Below are 13,498 nucleotides of genomic sequence, written 5' to 3'. Positions count from 1 at the left end.
GGTCACCGCATTTCGCTGCAAGGCGCAGTCCCGTTGCCTTCTAAGGTGCAAGCGGTGGCGGAATTTCCCCGCCCGGTCTCTGTTAAGGCATTGCAGGAATTCTTGGGAATGGTGAATTTCTATAACCGTTTCCTCCCTCGCGCTGCCCACCTTCTTCAGCCACTTTACGAAGCCCTGCGGCTTAAGAAGGCTAACGACCCTGTCGACTGGACTCCCGAACAGGTCCAGGCCTTTGACGGAGCTAAGTGCGCCCTGGCTAACGCTGCCCTCCTCGCCCATCCCACACCCACGGCGTCCATAGCTTTAACAACCGATGCGTCTGACATAGCCATGGGGGCTGTGGTTGAACAGCGTGTGGCGAATGCGTGGCAGCCACTCGCATTTTTTAGCCGCAAACTGCGAGATAGCGAGCGCAAGTACAGCGTTTTTGACCGGGAGTTGCTGGCACTGCACCTTGCAACCCGGCATTTCCGCTTCCTGCTGGAGGCTCTCCCATTCACGGCTTATGTGGATCATAAGCCGCTGACTTCTGTCATGTCCAAGGTGACTGAGCCGTGGTCTGCTCGTCAACAGCGCCACCTAGCGGCGATCTCCGAGTTCACAACAGACATTCAGCATGTGGCCGGGAAGTCCAACCCTGTTGCTGATTGTCTGTCGCGTGTGCTCGTGTGTCCTGTGCACCTCGGTGTGGATTTCTCCGCTATGGCTGCCGACCAGCCCAGTGACCCGGACGTCCTTGCCCTTAGGTCAACGCGTACCGGTCTCAAGCTAGAGGACGCTGTGATGCAGGAAGGCAGTCCTGCCCTCCTCTGCGATGTCTCCACCGGCCGTCCCCGCCCCGTTGTTCCAGTGGCCTGGCGCCGTCGAGTTTTCGATTCGATTCACTCCCTCTCGCACCCTGGAGTTCGGGCATCGGTGAAGTTGGTCGGTTCCAAGTTCGTCTGGCCTGGCCTCCACAAGGACGTCAAGGGGTGGGCAGCTGCATGTGTAGCGTGCCAGCGCGCTAAGGTCCACCAGCACACTAAATCGCCCCTCGAGCCGTTTCCGATCCCGGCCAGACGTTTCGACCACGTGCATGTGGACCTGGTGGGCCCTCTACCTTCTTCACAGGGTTTTACGCACCTGCTCACAATGGTAGATCGGACCACCAGGTGGCCAGAGGCTGTCCCTCTATCCTCCACAACATCCTCGGATGTTGCACGCGCTTTTCTTTCCTCCTGGGTCGCCCGTTTCGGCACTCCGTCAGATATCACCTCAGACAGGGGCCCCCAGTTCGTGTCAGAGCTCTGGTCGGAACTTGCGCGATCCTTGGGTGTGCAGGTACACCGCACTACCGCGTATCACCCTCAGGCTAACGGGTTGTGTGAACGTTTTCACCGGTCGCTCAAGGCGGCACTGCGCGCTGCGCTCTCGGATGGTAACTGGGTGGATCGTTTACCTTGGGTTATGCTCGGGTTGCGTTCAGCTCCTAAGGAGGACCTCAACGCGTCACCCGCTGAGCTGGTGCTCGGTCAGCCACTCCGCGTACCTGGGGAATTTTTGCCTGGGAGTTCCGCTCCTCGACCCCGTCCGGCCGTTTATCCTTTTTTGTCCGACAGCACTCGCGTTCCAGGCCCCGTTCACCACTGTTTTCCGCGGTCGTTCGTGCCTGCGGAGCTCATGTCGGCTCGTTTTGTTTTTGTACGGCATGATGCTCACCGCTCGCCCCTCCAACCCCCATACGATGACCCATTTCGGGTTCTTGAGACGGGTCCTAAGGGTTTTGTGCTAGATATGGGTGGGCGTAGGGAGCGTGTCACGCTTGATAGGCTTAAACCGGCGCACAGGGTGGCAGGCGAAGTTGTGTTTCCGGCCCAGGTTCCCCGTCGGGGTCGTCCTCCTTCCAGGACCCCGGCAGTGTCTTCACGGGTTCAGCGTTCTGCTTCTCAGCCGGCTTTGGACTGTGTTTCACCTACTGTTTCGGCTGAGGGATGGCGCAGCCGTTATGGCAGGCTGCTTAAGCCTCCAGTGAGACACTAAGTTTCTTTCCAGGAGTCCCTTCTGGGTGTTCGGGGGGGGGGGCTGTGTGGCGGACACTAGGGGCTATGCCTCTCATCCAGCAGGACTGTGAGCTGGGGGCGTGGTTTACGTTCCCGGGCTTGCCGGGGCAGGGTTGTTCCTGCTGCAGTTGGTTTTTGGAGTTGAGGAATAAACATCAAACTCGCCTTGGTCTCATGTGTTTTTCCTCATTCCTGCCACAAAAATATATAATTTATATATATATATATATATATATATATATATATATATATATATACACTACCGTTCAAAAGTTTGGGATCACCCAAACAATTTCGTGTTTTCCATGAAAAGTCACACTTATTCACCACCATATGTTGTGAAATGAATAGAAAATAGAGTCAAGACATTGACAAGGTTAGAAATAATGATTTGTATTTGAAATAAGATTTTTTTTACATCAAACTTTGCTTTCGTCAAAGAATCCTCCATTTGCAGCAATTACAGCATTGCAGACCTTTGGCATTCTAGCTGTTAATTTGTTGAGGTAATCTGGAGAAATTGCACCCCACGCTTCCAGAAGCAGCTCCCACAAGTTGGATTGGTTGGATGGGCACTTCTTTGAGCAGATTGAGTTTCTGGAGCATCACATTTGTGGGGTCAATTAAACGCTCAAAATGGCCAGAAAAAGAGAACTTTCATCTGAAACTCGACAGTCTATTCTTGTTCTTAGAAATGAAGGCTATTCCATGCGAGAAATTGCTAAGAAATTGAAGATTTCCTACACCGGTGTGTACTACTCCCTTCAGAGGACAGCACAAACAGGCTCTAACAGGTACTATTTAATGAAGATGCCAGTTGGGGACCTGTGAGGCGTCTGTTTCTCAAACTAGAGACTCTAATGTACTTATCTTCTTGCTCCGTTGTGCAACGCGGCCTCCCACTTCTTTTTCTACTCTGGTTAGAGCCTGTTTGTGCTGTCCTCTGAAGGGGGTAGTACAAATACAAATCATTATTTCTAACCTTGTCAATGTCTTGACTCTATTTTCTATTCATTTCACAACATATGGTGGTGAATAAGTGTGACTTTTCATGGAAAACACAAAATTGTTTGGGTGATCCCAAACTTTTGAACGGTAGTGTATATATATAAATAAATAAAACTGTGACGAGACTGGTAAGTTTTATTCATGAGAGTGCTAGTCTGCAACATCACCTTTTCAGAGCATTGCTGGAGGAAATGTTTGATTCATCTTATCCCATCCTACAGGCAGAAACTAAAGTCTGCAAAGCCTGTGGTTAAAACTGAGGAAATGGACCATTGAGTCAAAACGAGAGTGTCTAAGGTCGCATCTACAAACCTGGACGAACTTAGTGACACTGTGACATCTTACATCAGCTTTTTGAGGACATGTTTGTGCCCACCAAAACCTTCTGTACCTTTAACAACAAGAAGCCATGGTTCTCAGCTAAACTCAGGCAGCTTCGTCAGGCCAAAAATGAAGCCTACAGGAGTGGAGATAGGATCCGGTATAACAAAGCCAGAAAGACACTCACAAAGGTGATCAGAGGGGCAAACAGGTGCTACTCTAAAAAGTTTAAAAACAGGTTTTCTGCCAACAACACATCATCAGTCTGGAGAGGTTTGAAAGCCATTGCCAACTACAGGAGACCACCCCCCCCCACACTGCAGGGAACCATCAACTGGCTGACAACCTAAATGAGTTTTCCTGCAGGTTTGAAAATCAAACTTTCACACCCCTTCTCCGACGACAATACACAACCAACTGCACTCGCTACCAGCCACTCTCCCCTCCCTACCAAAATCCCACCTGCACTCAAGATATGTGTTGGGGACATGTGCCAGCTCTTCCAGAGACAGAAGACCAGGAAGGTACCAGGCCCTGATGGCGTGTCATCCTCCTGTTGTAAAATCTGTGCTTACCAGCTGGTCCCCGTTGTCACAGTGATCTTCAGCAGATCACTGGAGCTGTGTGAAGTCCCATCCTGCTTCAAGAGCTCCACTATAATCCCGGTCCCTAAGAAACCCTGTATCACAGGATTAAATGACTATAGACCTGTTGCCCGAACGTCTGTGGTCATGAAATAATTCAGGAGACTGGTGTTGGCCCACCCGAAGGAACTCACAGGCCCCCTGCATTTTGCCTATCGAGTATACAGGTCAGTGGGTGTTGCAATCAGCATGGGATTGCACTACATCTACCAACACCTTGACTCCCCAGGGACATACGCAAGGGTTCTGTTTGTGGACTTCAGCTCAGCATTCAACACCATCGGTCCAAATAGCCTCCACTCCAAGCTCACCCAGCTCACTGTACCAGCCCCCATCTGCCAGTGGAAAACTTCCTGACAGACAGGAGGCAGCTGGCGAGGCTGAGGAATTTCACATCCAGCACCAGGACAGTCAGCACTGGCGCCCCCCCAAGGATGTGTGCCCTCCCCTCTACTCTTCTCCCTTGACAGAAATGTTGAACCTCAGGTGACCCGTCTGTTAAACTCCCGAAGTTTGCGGATAACGCAACCATCATTGGCCTTATCCGGGATGGTGACGAGTCTGCGTATAGAAATGAGGTAGATCAGCTGGCCCTCTGATGCAGCCATAACAACCTGGAGCTGAACACACAACTGTGGAGATGACAGTGGACTTCAGGAGGAGCCCCCCCGACACTCCCCCCCTCACCATACTCAACAGCTTGGTCGCTACAGTGGAAACCTGCTGATTTCTGTGTTCCACAATCTCTCAGGACCTAAGGTGGGCGTCCAACATAGACACAATCATCAAAAAGGCCCAGCAGAGGATGTACTTTCTCTGCCAGCTCAAGAAATTCAACCTGCCTCTGTTGATTCAGTTCTACACTGCAATAATCCAGTCTGTCCTCTGCACATCCATCACTGTCTGGTTTGGTTCGGCCACCAAACAGGACAGGGACAGACTACAACAGACAGTTAGGTCTGCAGAGAAAATTATTGGTGCCAGCTTGCCCTCCATTCAGGACCTATACACATCCAGACTCAGGAAATGGGCAGGCAACATCACTGCAGACCCATCACACCCTGGTCACAACCTCCTCCAACTTCACCCCTCTGGTAGGTGCTACCGAGCACTGTACCCCAAAACAACCAGATATAAAAACAGTTTCTTTCCGTGGGTTGTCATTCAAATGAATGTTTAACACTGTCAATAAATCCACCCATGTTGTATGTACTGTACTGTACATTGTATGTATACTGGTACGCTCTGTCATACATGGGCGGCACAGTGGCACAGTGGTTAGTGCTGTCGCCTCACAGCAAGAAGGTCCTAGGTTCGAACCCCGGGGTTGTCCAACATTTGGGGGTCCTCCGAGGTCCTTTCTGTGTGGAGTTTGCATGTTCTCCCCGTGTCTGCGTGGGTTTCCGCCAGATGCTCCGGTTTCCCTCACCATCAAAAAGACATGCATGTTAGGGTTAATACTCCTGTCTGTGCCCCTGACCGAGGCATGGCAAGACAAACTGGAGTTGGTCCCGGGCGCTGCACGGCAGCTGCCCACTGCTACTAGCTACACAGCTAGGATGGTTAAATGCAGAGGAAGAATTCCCCTATGGGGATCAATAAAGTAATAAAATAAAATAAATATCCATCTTCCTCAGATATGTATGTAAGTAATCTGCTAACATCTATTTCAGCATCTCTGATATAGTTTTTGAACCACTGCACTTTATCGCCTCTTATTTCACCTGTATAAGTCAGTCCTTGTGTATATATTTGAAGATTTTTGCATTGTAGTATTGTTATTCTATGTCATTGAGAGAGCCACGAAACTGGAGTCAAATTCCATGTTTGTGCAAACCTACATTGCCAATAAACATGATTCTGATTCTGATTCTGTAGTTTTCAAATATTTTGCCCTTTTGGAAAAGCGATGCCAATTTAAAAATTTGCTGTGACTTTTTTAGAGCTAGAAAGCCCTGCTAGCTCAGGGTATTGCACAGTATCAGCAAGTCCCTCACATGTCATACTACACTGAGTATTCTAAGTGCTGCAATCTTGTGAGTTTTGTACTCCAATTTCAAATTGTCAAGCACTTCTCGGGAACATGAGTTTTTACTTGCAGTACTTAGTATTGAGAAATGCCCTAAAGAGAAAGGCTAACATGGTGGAAACAGTAATCAAATTTCTACCATCATAAGGTATATACCATCATACCGCCCAACCCTCACTTTGCCACACTGTTGTATTTATTTATATTGTTGTTTTCTGTCAGATGGCTTCCGAAAGGTGGTGCACATTGAGCATGGTGGGCTGGTGAAGCCAGAGAAGGATGATACAGAGTTTCAACATCCCTTTTTCATCAGGGGACAGGAGCACCTGCTGGAGAATATCAAACGCAAGGTCACCACTGTATGTACCTGCATCACACTCGTTATCAGTGTTTTAAATTTAATTGTTAAGATTTTAGATATGGCTACACAAACTCGTGTCTTGAATGACCTGAGTACATTGGGGCTTGGGTGTCAGGTGGGCAGATAAACTGTCATAACCTGTTAGCTATGGCCTGATATTGAGAATCTCACTAAGTCAGGAAACCGAAATGGACAACCTTTCTCTTTCTGCAGACCCTTTCAGACCCCATTCAGATGAATTAGCAACACAACACAACACAACAAAACAACACAACCCCTACTGATACGGCCTCAGCTGCAGATGAGTTAAATAAATTCTTTGCCAGTGTCGGTCCTGGTTTGGCAGGAGAGATTGCAAAGACTGGTAGTAGTGATGGTGTAGAAAGTAAAGATATAAATGTTAAAGAAACAATACTTATGAGAAGGACTGACGAAAAAGAAATTGACACTTAAAAAACAAAAAAAAACTCAACAGCAAGAAGTCCACAGACTGGAATGGTATACCTGTCTGCAGTTAAAATATTATCAAATGTATAGCAAAACCCCTGACACATATCTGTAACCAGTCCTTACAAACCAGTTTGTAAGTCATACCAATATACTGCCTTGCAAAAGTATTCAACCCCCTTGACAGTCATCACTACTACTACTACTTTCGGCTGCTCCCGTTAGGGGTTGCCACAGCGGATCATCCGTTTCCATTTCTTCCTGTCTTCTGCGTCTTCCTCTGTCACACCAGCCACCTGCATGTCTTCCCTCACCACATCCATAAATCTCCTCTTTGGCCTTCCTCTTCTCCTCTTCCCTGGCAGCTCCATATTCAGCATCCTTCTCCCAATATACCCAGCATCTCTCCTCCACACATGTCCAAGCCATCTCAATCTTGCCTCTCTTGCTTTGTCTCCAGACCGTCCAACCTGAGCTGTCCCTCTAATATAATTGTTCCTAATCCTGTCCTTCTTCGTTACTCCCAGTGAAATTCTTAGCATCTTCAACTCTGCCACCTCCAGCTCCACCTCCTGTCTTTTCATCAGTGCCACTGTCTCCAAACCATATAACATAGCTGGTCTCACAACCATCTTGTAAACCTTCCCTTTAACTCTTGCTGGTACCCTTCTGTCGCAAATCACTCCTGACACTCTTCTCCACCCACTCCACCCTGCCTACACTCTCTTCTTCACCTCTCTACTGCACTCCCCGTTACTTTGGATAGTTGACCCCAAGTATTTAAACTCATATGCCTTCGTCACCTCCACTCCTTGCATCCTCACCATTCCACTGTCCTCCCTCTCATTCACCCATAGGTATTCCGTCTTGCTCCTACTGACTTTCATTCCTCTTCTCTCCAGTGCATACCTCCACCTCTCCAGGCTCCCCTCAACCTGCACCCTACTCTCGCTACAGATCACAATGTCATCCGCGAACATCATTGTCCATGGAGACTCCTGCCTGATCTTGTCTGTCAACCTGTCCATCACCATTGCAAACAAGAAAGGGCTCACAGCCGATCCTTGATGTAATCCCACCTCCACCTTGAACTCATCTGTCATTCCAACCGCAAACCTCACCATTGTCACACTTCCTTCATACATATCCTGCACCACTCCTACATACTTCTCTACAACTCCCGACTTCCTCATACAATACCACACCTCCTCTCTTGGCACCCTGTCATATGCTTTCTCAAAATCTACAAAGACACAATGCCACTCTTTCTGGCCTTCTCTATACTTCTCAATCAACATTCTCAAAGCAAACATCACATCCGTGGTGCTCTTTCATGGCATGAAACCATACTGCTGCTCGCTGATCGTCACCTCTCCTCTTAACTAGCTTCTATTACTCTTTCCCAAATCTTCCTGATGTGGCTGATCAACTTTATACCTGTGTAGTTGCTACAGTTCTGCACATCAACCTTGTTCTTGAAAATCGGTACCAGTATGCCTCTTCTCCACTCCTCAGGCATCCTCTCACTTTCTAAGATTGTGTGACACAATCTAGTTAAAAACCCCAGTGCCATCTCTCCTAAACATCGCCATACCTCCACAGGTATGTCATCAGGACCAACTGCCTTTCCACTCTTCATCCACTTCATTGCTAATCCACTGAACTTCCTGATTCACTATCCCTACATCATCCAACCTTCTCTCTCTCTCATTTTCTTCATTCATCAGCCCCTCGACGTACTCTGTCCACCTTCTCAGCACACTCTCCTCGCTTGTCAGCACATTTCGATCTCTATCCTTGATTGCCCTAACTTGCTGCACATCCTCTACAGCTCGGTTCCTCTGTCTAGCCAATCGGTACAAGTCCTTTTCTCCTTCCTTAGTGTCTAACCTGTCATGCAACTCACCATACGCCTTTTCCTTTGCCTTTGCCACCTCTATCTTAGCTTTACGCTGCATCTCCTTGTACTCCTGTCTACTTTCTTCATCTCTCTGACTATCCCACTTCTTTGCCAACCTCTTCCTCTGTATACTTTGCTGTACTTCCTCATTCCACCACCAAGTCTCCTTGTCTTCCTTCCTCTGTCCTGATGACACACCAAGTACCTTCCTAGCTGTCTCCTTCACTATTTCTGCAGTGGTTGCCCAGCCATCTGGCAACTCTTCACTACCACTTAGTGCCTGTCTTAACTCCTGCCTGAACTCCACACAACAGTCTTCCTTCTTCAACTTCCACCATTTGATTTTCGGCTGTGTCTTCACTCTCTTCCTCTTCTTGGTCTCCAAAGTCATCCTACAGACCACCATCCGATGCTGCCTAGCTACTACGTTCTCCCCTATCACCACCTTGCAGTCTCCAATCCCTTTCAGATCGCGCCTTCTACATAAGATATAGTCCACCTGTGTGCACTTTCCTCCACTCTTGTACGTCACCCGGTGTTCCTCCCTCTTCTTGAAATATGTATTCACCACGGCCATTTCCATCCTTTTCACAAAATCGACCCACCATCTGTCCTTCCACTTTTCTCTCCTTGACTCCATACCTTCCCATCACCTCCTCATCACCTCTGTTCCCTTCACCAACATGTCCATTGAAGTCCACTCCAATCACCACTCTCTCCTCCTTGGGTACCCTTTCCACCACGTCGTCCAACTCACTCCAGAATTCTTCTTTTCCGTCCATCTCACACCCAACTTGTGGGGCATATGCACTGATAACATTCAGCAATACACCTTCGATTTCCAACTTCATACTCATCACTCTGTCTGACACTCTCTTCACCTCCAGCACACTCTTGACACACTCTTCCTTCAGAATTACCCCTACCCCATTTCTTCTCCCATTTGCACCGTGGTAGAAGAGTTTGAACCCACCTCCAATACTCCTGGCCTTACTCCCCTTCCACCTGGACTCTTGCACACACAGTTTGCCTACCTTTCTTCTTTCCATCATATCAGCCAGCTCTCTCCCTTTACCAGTCATAGTGCCGACATTCAAAGTTCCGACTCTCACCTCTACACGCCTACCTTTCCTCCTCTCTAGCTGCCTCTGGACATGCCTTACCCCTCTCCTTCTCCTTCGCCCAACAGTAGCATAGTTTCCACCGGCACCGTGCTGGTTAACAGTACCGGTGGCAGTCGTTGGTAACCCGGGCCTCGACCGATCCGGTATGGAAATCTTATTTATGATCCACGTATTTGATTTGGCAAAGATTTTATGCCGGATGCCCTTCCTGACGCAACCCTCCTCATTTGTCTGGGCTTGGGACCGGCACTAAGAATGCACTGGCTTGTGCATCCCAGTGGCTGGGTTCTTGACAGTCATCACTAATTTCTGGATTATAAAAGATACACATCTGTTCCTGAACAGTATTATTTTTGTGAACCCATAAGCTCTAACAGCCTGTTCCCACAGCCAAAATGTTATGTTTCGCTGACTGTTTGTAAATAAAATAAAAACTAAAATATAGTCCTTGCATAAGTATTCAACCCCCACATATTAATACTGTGTAGAGTACCCTTTTTCTGCAGTAACAGCCATGATTCTCTTGGGGTAAGTATGTACAAGCTTTGCACATTCTTCTGGAGTAATGTTTGCCCATTCTTTTGGGCAGAATTTTTACAGGTCTTGCAGGTTGGTGGGATGATGCCTCTGGACTGCGATTTTCAGTCTATGCCACAGATTTTCAATGGGGTTGAGGTCCGGACTTTGGCTTGGCAACTCCAAAACATTCTGCTTTTTGCTGCTGAGCCATGCCATTGTTGCTTTAGCCTTGTGCTTAGGATCATTGTCCTGCTGGAAGGTGAACCTTCTCCCAAGCTTCAGTTTTATGGCAGACTGCAACAGGTTTTCTTCCAATATTTCCTGTGTTTAGCTCCATCCATTCTTCCCTCAATGTGAACAAGGTCTCCAGTGCCTGCAGATGAAAAGCAAACCCATAGCATTATGCTGCCACCACCATGCTTCACTGTAGGGAGGGTGTTTTTTAGGGCATGAGCAGTGTTAGGTTTGCGCCACATATAACACTTTGAGTTTGGCCTAAAAGCTCAACTTTCATCTCATCTGACCACAAAACCTTTACCCACATCCTAACTAGGCCTCTCTAATGCTTGGTAGCAAACTCCAAATGTGCTTTTATATGCATAGTTTTGAGCTACGGCTTCTTTCTTGCCACCCTCCCATACAGGCCAGATTTATGGAGAGCCGTGATATGGTTGACTCATGCACATTTACTGCAGTTTCAGCCACTGACCTCTGGAGCTCCTTCAAAGTGACTGCAGGATCATCTGTGGCTTTCCTCACCAGCCCATGTCTTGCTCAGATACTTAGTTTTGAGAGATGGCCTGTCCTACAAAGTGTCTGAGTGGTGTGATACAGCTTCCACTTTTGGACAACAGATCCAACAGTGTTCTGTGGGACATCCAAACACTTGGATATTGTTTTGTACCCCTTCCCTGCCTTCTGCATTTTAATCACTTTGTCTCTTCAGTATTCTGCTCCTTTGTCTTCATTTTCTGATGGCGTTCATGCCTGGCTAATGAGCTTTACACAGAGTGCTTTTATACCCATAAACCAGACTGTTACTTTAATATCTTACAGGTGCACACTAATTATGTCCAATTGTGTTAACCTGTGTGTAAACTTGGAGCTTTCAGAGCACACAGGGTTGAATATTTATGCAAGCACTATATTTTAGTTTTTAATTTATTAATAAAAGTCAGCGAAACATAACTTATTTTGGCTTTGGGAACATGCTGTTAGAGCTTATGGGTTCACAATAATAATATTGTTCAGGAACAGATGTGCGAGTATCTTTTATAATCCAGAAATTAGTGTAGTCCGCGGTGGTGTAGCGGTCTAAGCATCGGCTTTGTGTCGATGCAGTTGCCCACTGCGGACCGGGGTTCGCGCCTCGGTCTCGTCAGATCCGACTAAGGCCGGACTTGATGAAGCAGCGATAATTGGCAACGCTGTCTTTAGGAGAGGGGCGGAGTCGGCTTGTGTTCGTCACATGAATGCGTCTCTGTGTGTGTCGGAAAAAGCAGTGGTTCGGCCTGGATTCGCCTCGTCACAAAAGTGGCGAGGCGTCTCCTTCGAGACTGCCAGCCGGAGAGATGCATTTGGCGAATGCATGCAGTACGAGGGTGGGTGTTTGAATTAAAATAGGGATCGTTTGGCCACTAAATTGGGGGAAAAGGGAAAAATCAGAAATGAATTCAGAAAAAAGAAAAAAAATCCAGAAATTAGTCATAATTGTCAAGGGGGTTGAATGCTTTTGCAAGGCACTGTATAAATTTGGAGACAAACACATACTCTGAAACTACAGACCTGTTTCCCTGCTTCCACAGTTCTCTAAAATATTGGAATAAATATTTTGTACAAGAATAGATGATTTTATCACAAAACAATGTACTGTATGAACAACAGTATATTATAGCTAACAGGACAACCTCATTTGCACTGATAGAATTTGTCAAAGAAATTATAAAGGCAATAGAAAACAAAGAATATGCATTAGGGGTATTTCTGGACAAAAAAAAAAACACTTTACACTGTAGATCCAAAGGAATTGAATCGAGTGCAACTGGACTTGGTATATATCCGTGAAGACGTTTCGCCTCTCGTCCAAGAGGCTTCATCAGTTCGTGCCTTTCTGACTAGACCAAGCTAGTCTGACTGGCTGGTGATGAAACTCAGATATTTATCCACTTGGAGTCGTTATCAGAGCTATCGATGTCCATGGCTCTTTGTGTTCCGAAGTTTAGCAACGCCTATAGTTATCAGAGGTTTTGATATGCGTGGCTCTTTTGTGTTCTGATCTTAAGCCACGCCCGTCGTTATCAGAGCTATTGATGTCCAAGGCTTTTTGTGTTCCGATGTAAAGCAATGCCTGTCGTTATCAGGGGTATTGATATGCGTGGCTCTTTTGTGTTCCGATGTTAAGCCACGCACAGGAAAGCTCAGAGTGTGCCTCGACCCGAAGGACCTGAACAAGGCTGTGAAACGACCTCATTATCCTCTACCTACCCTCGACGACATCACCTCCAAACTGGCAGGGGCCTGCTATTTCAGTGTCATGGATGCTCGCTCAGGGTACTGGGCGATAAAACTCGCAGAAGAGTCGTCCAAGTTGACAACATTCAACACGGTGTTCGGAAGATACCGTTTCCTTCGTCTACCTTTTGGGTTGATCTCCGCCCAGGACGAGTTTCAACGGAAGGTTGATGAGACCTATGAAGGTCTACATGGAGTCACAGCCATAGTGGATGATGTCCTCGTATATGGAAAGAGCAAGAAGGAGCACGACAGCAATCTCCGAGCCATGTTGCAGCACTCCAGAGAGCGAGGAGTGAAACTCAACCCGGAGAGGAGCACGATCTGCGCTATTTTGGGCATCGCATCACAAAGGATGGGGTCAAGCCTGACCCAGCCAAGATTGCAGCTGTGAGAGACATGGAGCCACCCAAGGACAAGGGTGAGTTGGAGACAATCCTCGGTATGGTTAACTATCTGTCCAAGTTTGCCCCGATGCTCTCAGACATCAACGCACCCATGCGTCACCTGCTGAAGGAGTCAAGTGAATTCAGATGGGATGCACAGCATGACGAAGCTTTCAGGAAGATGAAAGAAGTGGTGACACGTGAACCAG

At 47.5% G+C, this 13,498-nt stretch overlaps 1 protein-coding gene across 5 annotated transcripts in view; it reads left to right on the top strand.

The window, feature by feature from the left end:
• The window catches only part of hsf1 (heat shock transcription factor 1), a 78,194-nt gene that overhangs the window by 13,445 nt on the left and 51,251 nt on the right, over window positions 1-13,498 (top strand). For all 5 annotated transcript variants that reach the window (XR_008811894.1, XR_008811895.1, XM_056297816.1 and 2 more), the window contains exon 3: window positions 6,264-6,400. Coding sequence is in view for 3 of the 5 variants with exons in the window: in XM_056297816.1 (XP_056153791.1) it covers window positions 6,264-6,400 (137 nt within the window). In the remaining 2 variants the exon portion in view is untranslated. The remainder of the gene's footprint in view (window positions 1-6,263; window positions 6,401-13,498) is intronic.

This window comes from Lampris incognitus, chromosome 18 (genome assembly GCF_029633865.1).
Source record: "Lampris incognitus isolate fLamInc1 chromosome 18, fLamInc1.hap2, whole genome shotgun sequence".
Taxonomy (NCBI): domain Eukaryota; kingdom Metazoa; phylum Chordata; class Actinopteri; order Lampriformes; family Lampridae; genus Lampris; species Lampris incognitus.
This window is presented reverse-complemented; position numbering and strand designations above follow the sequence as displayed.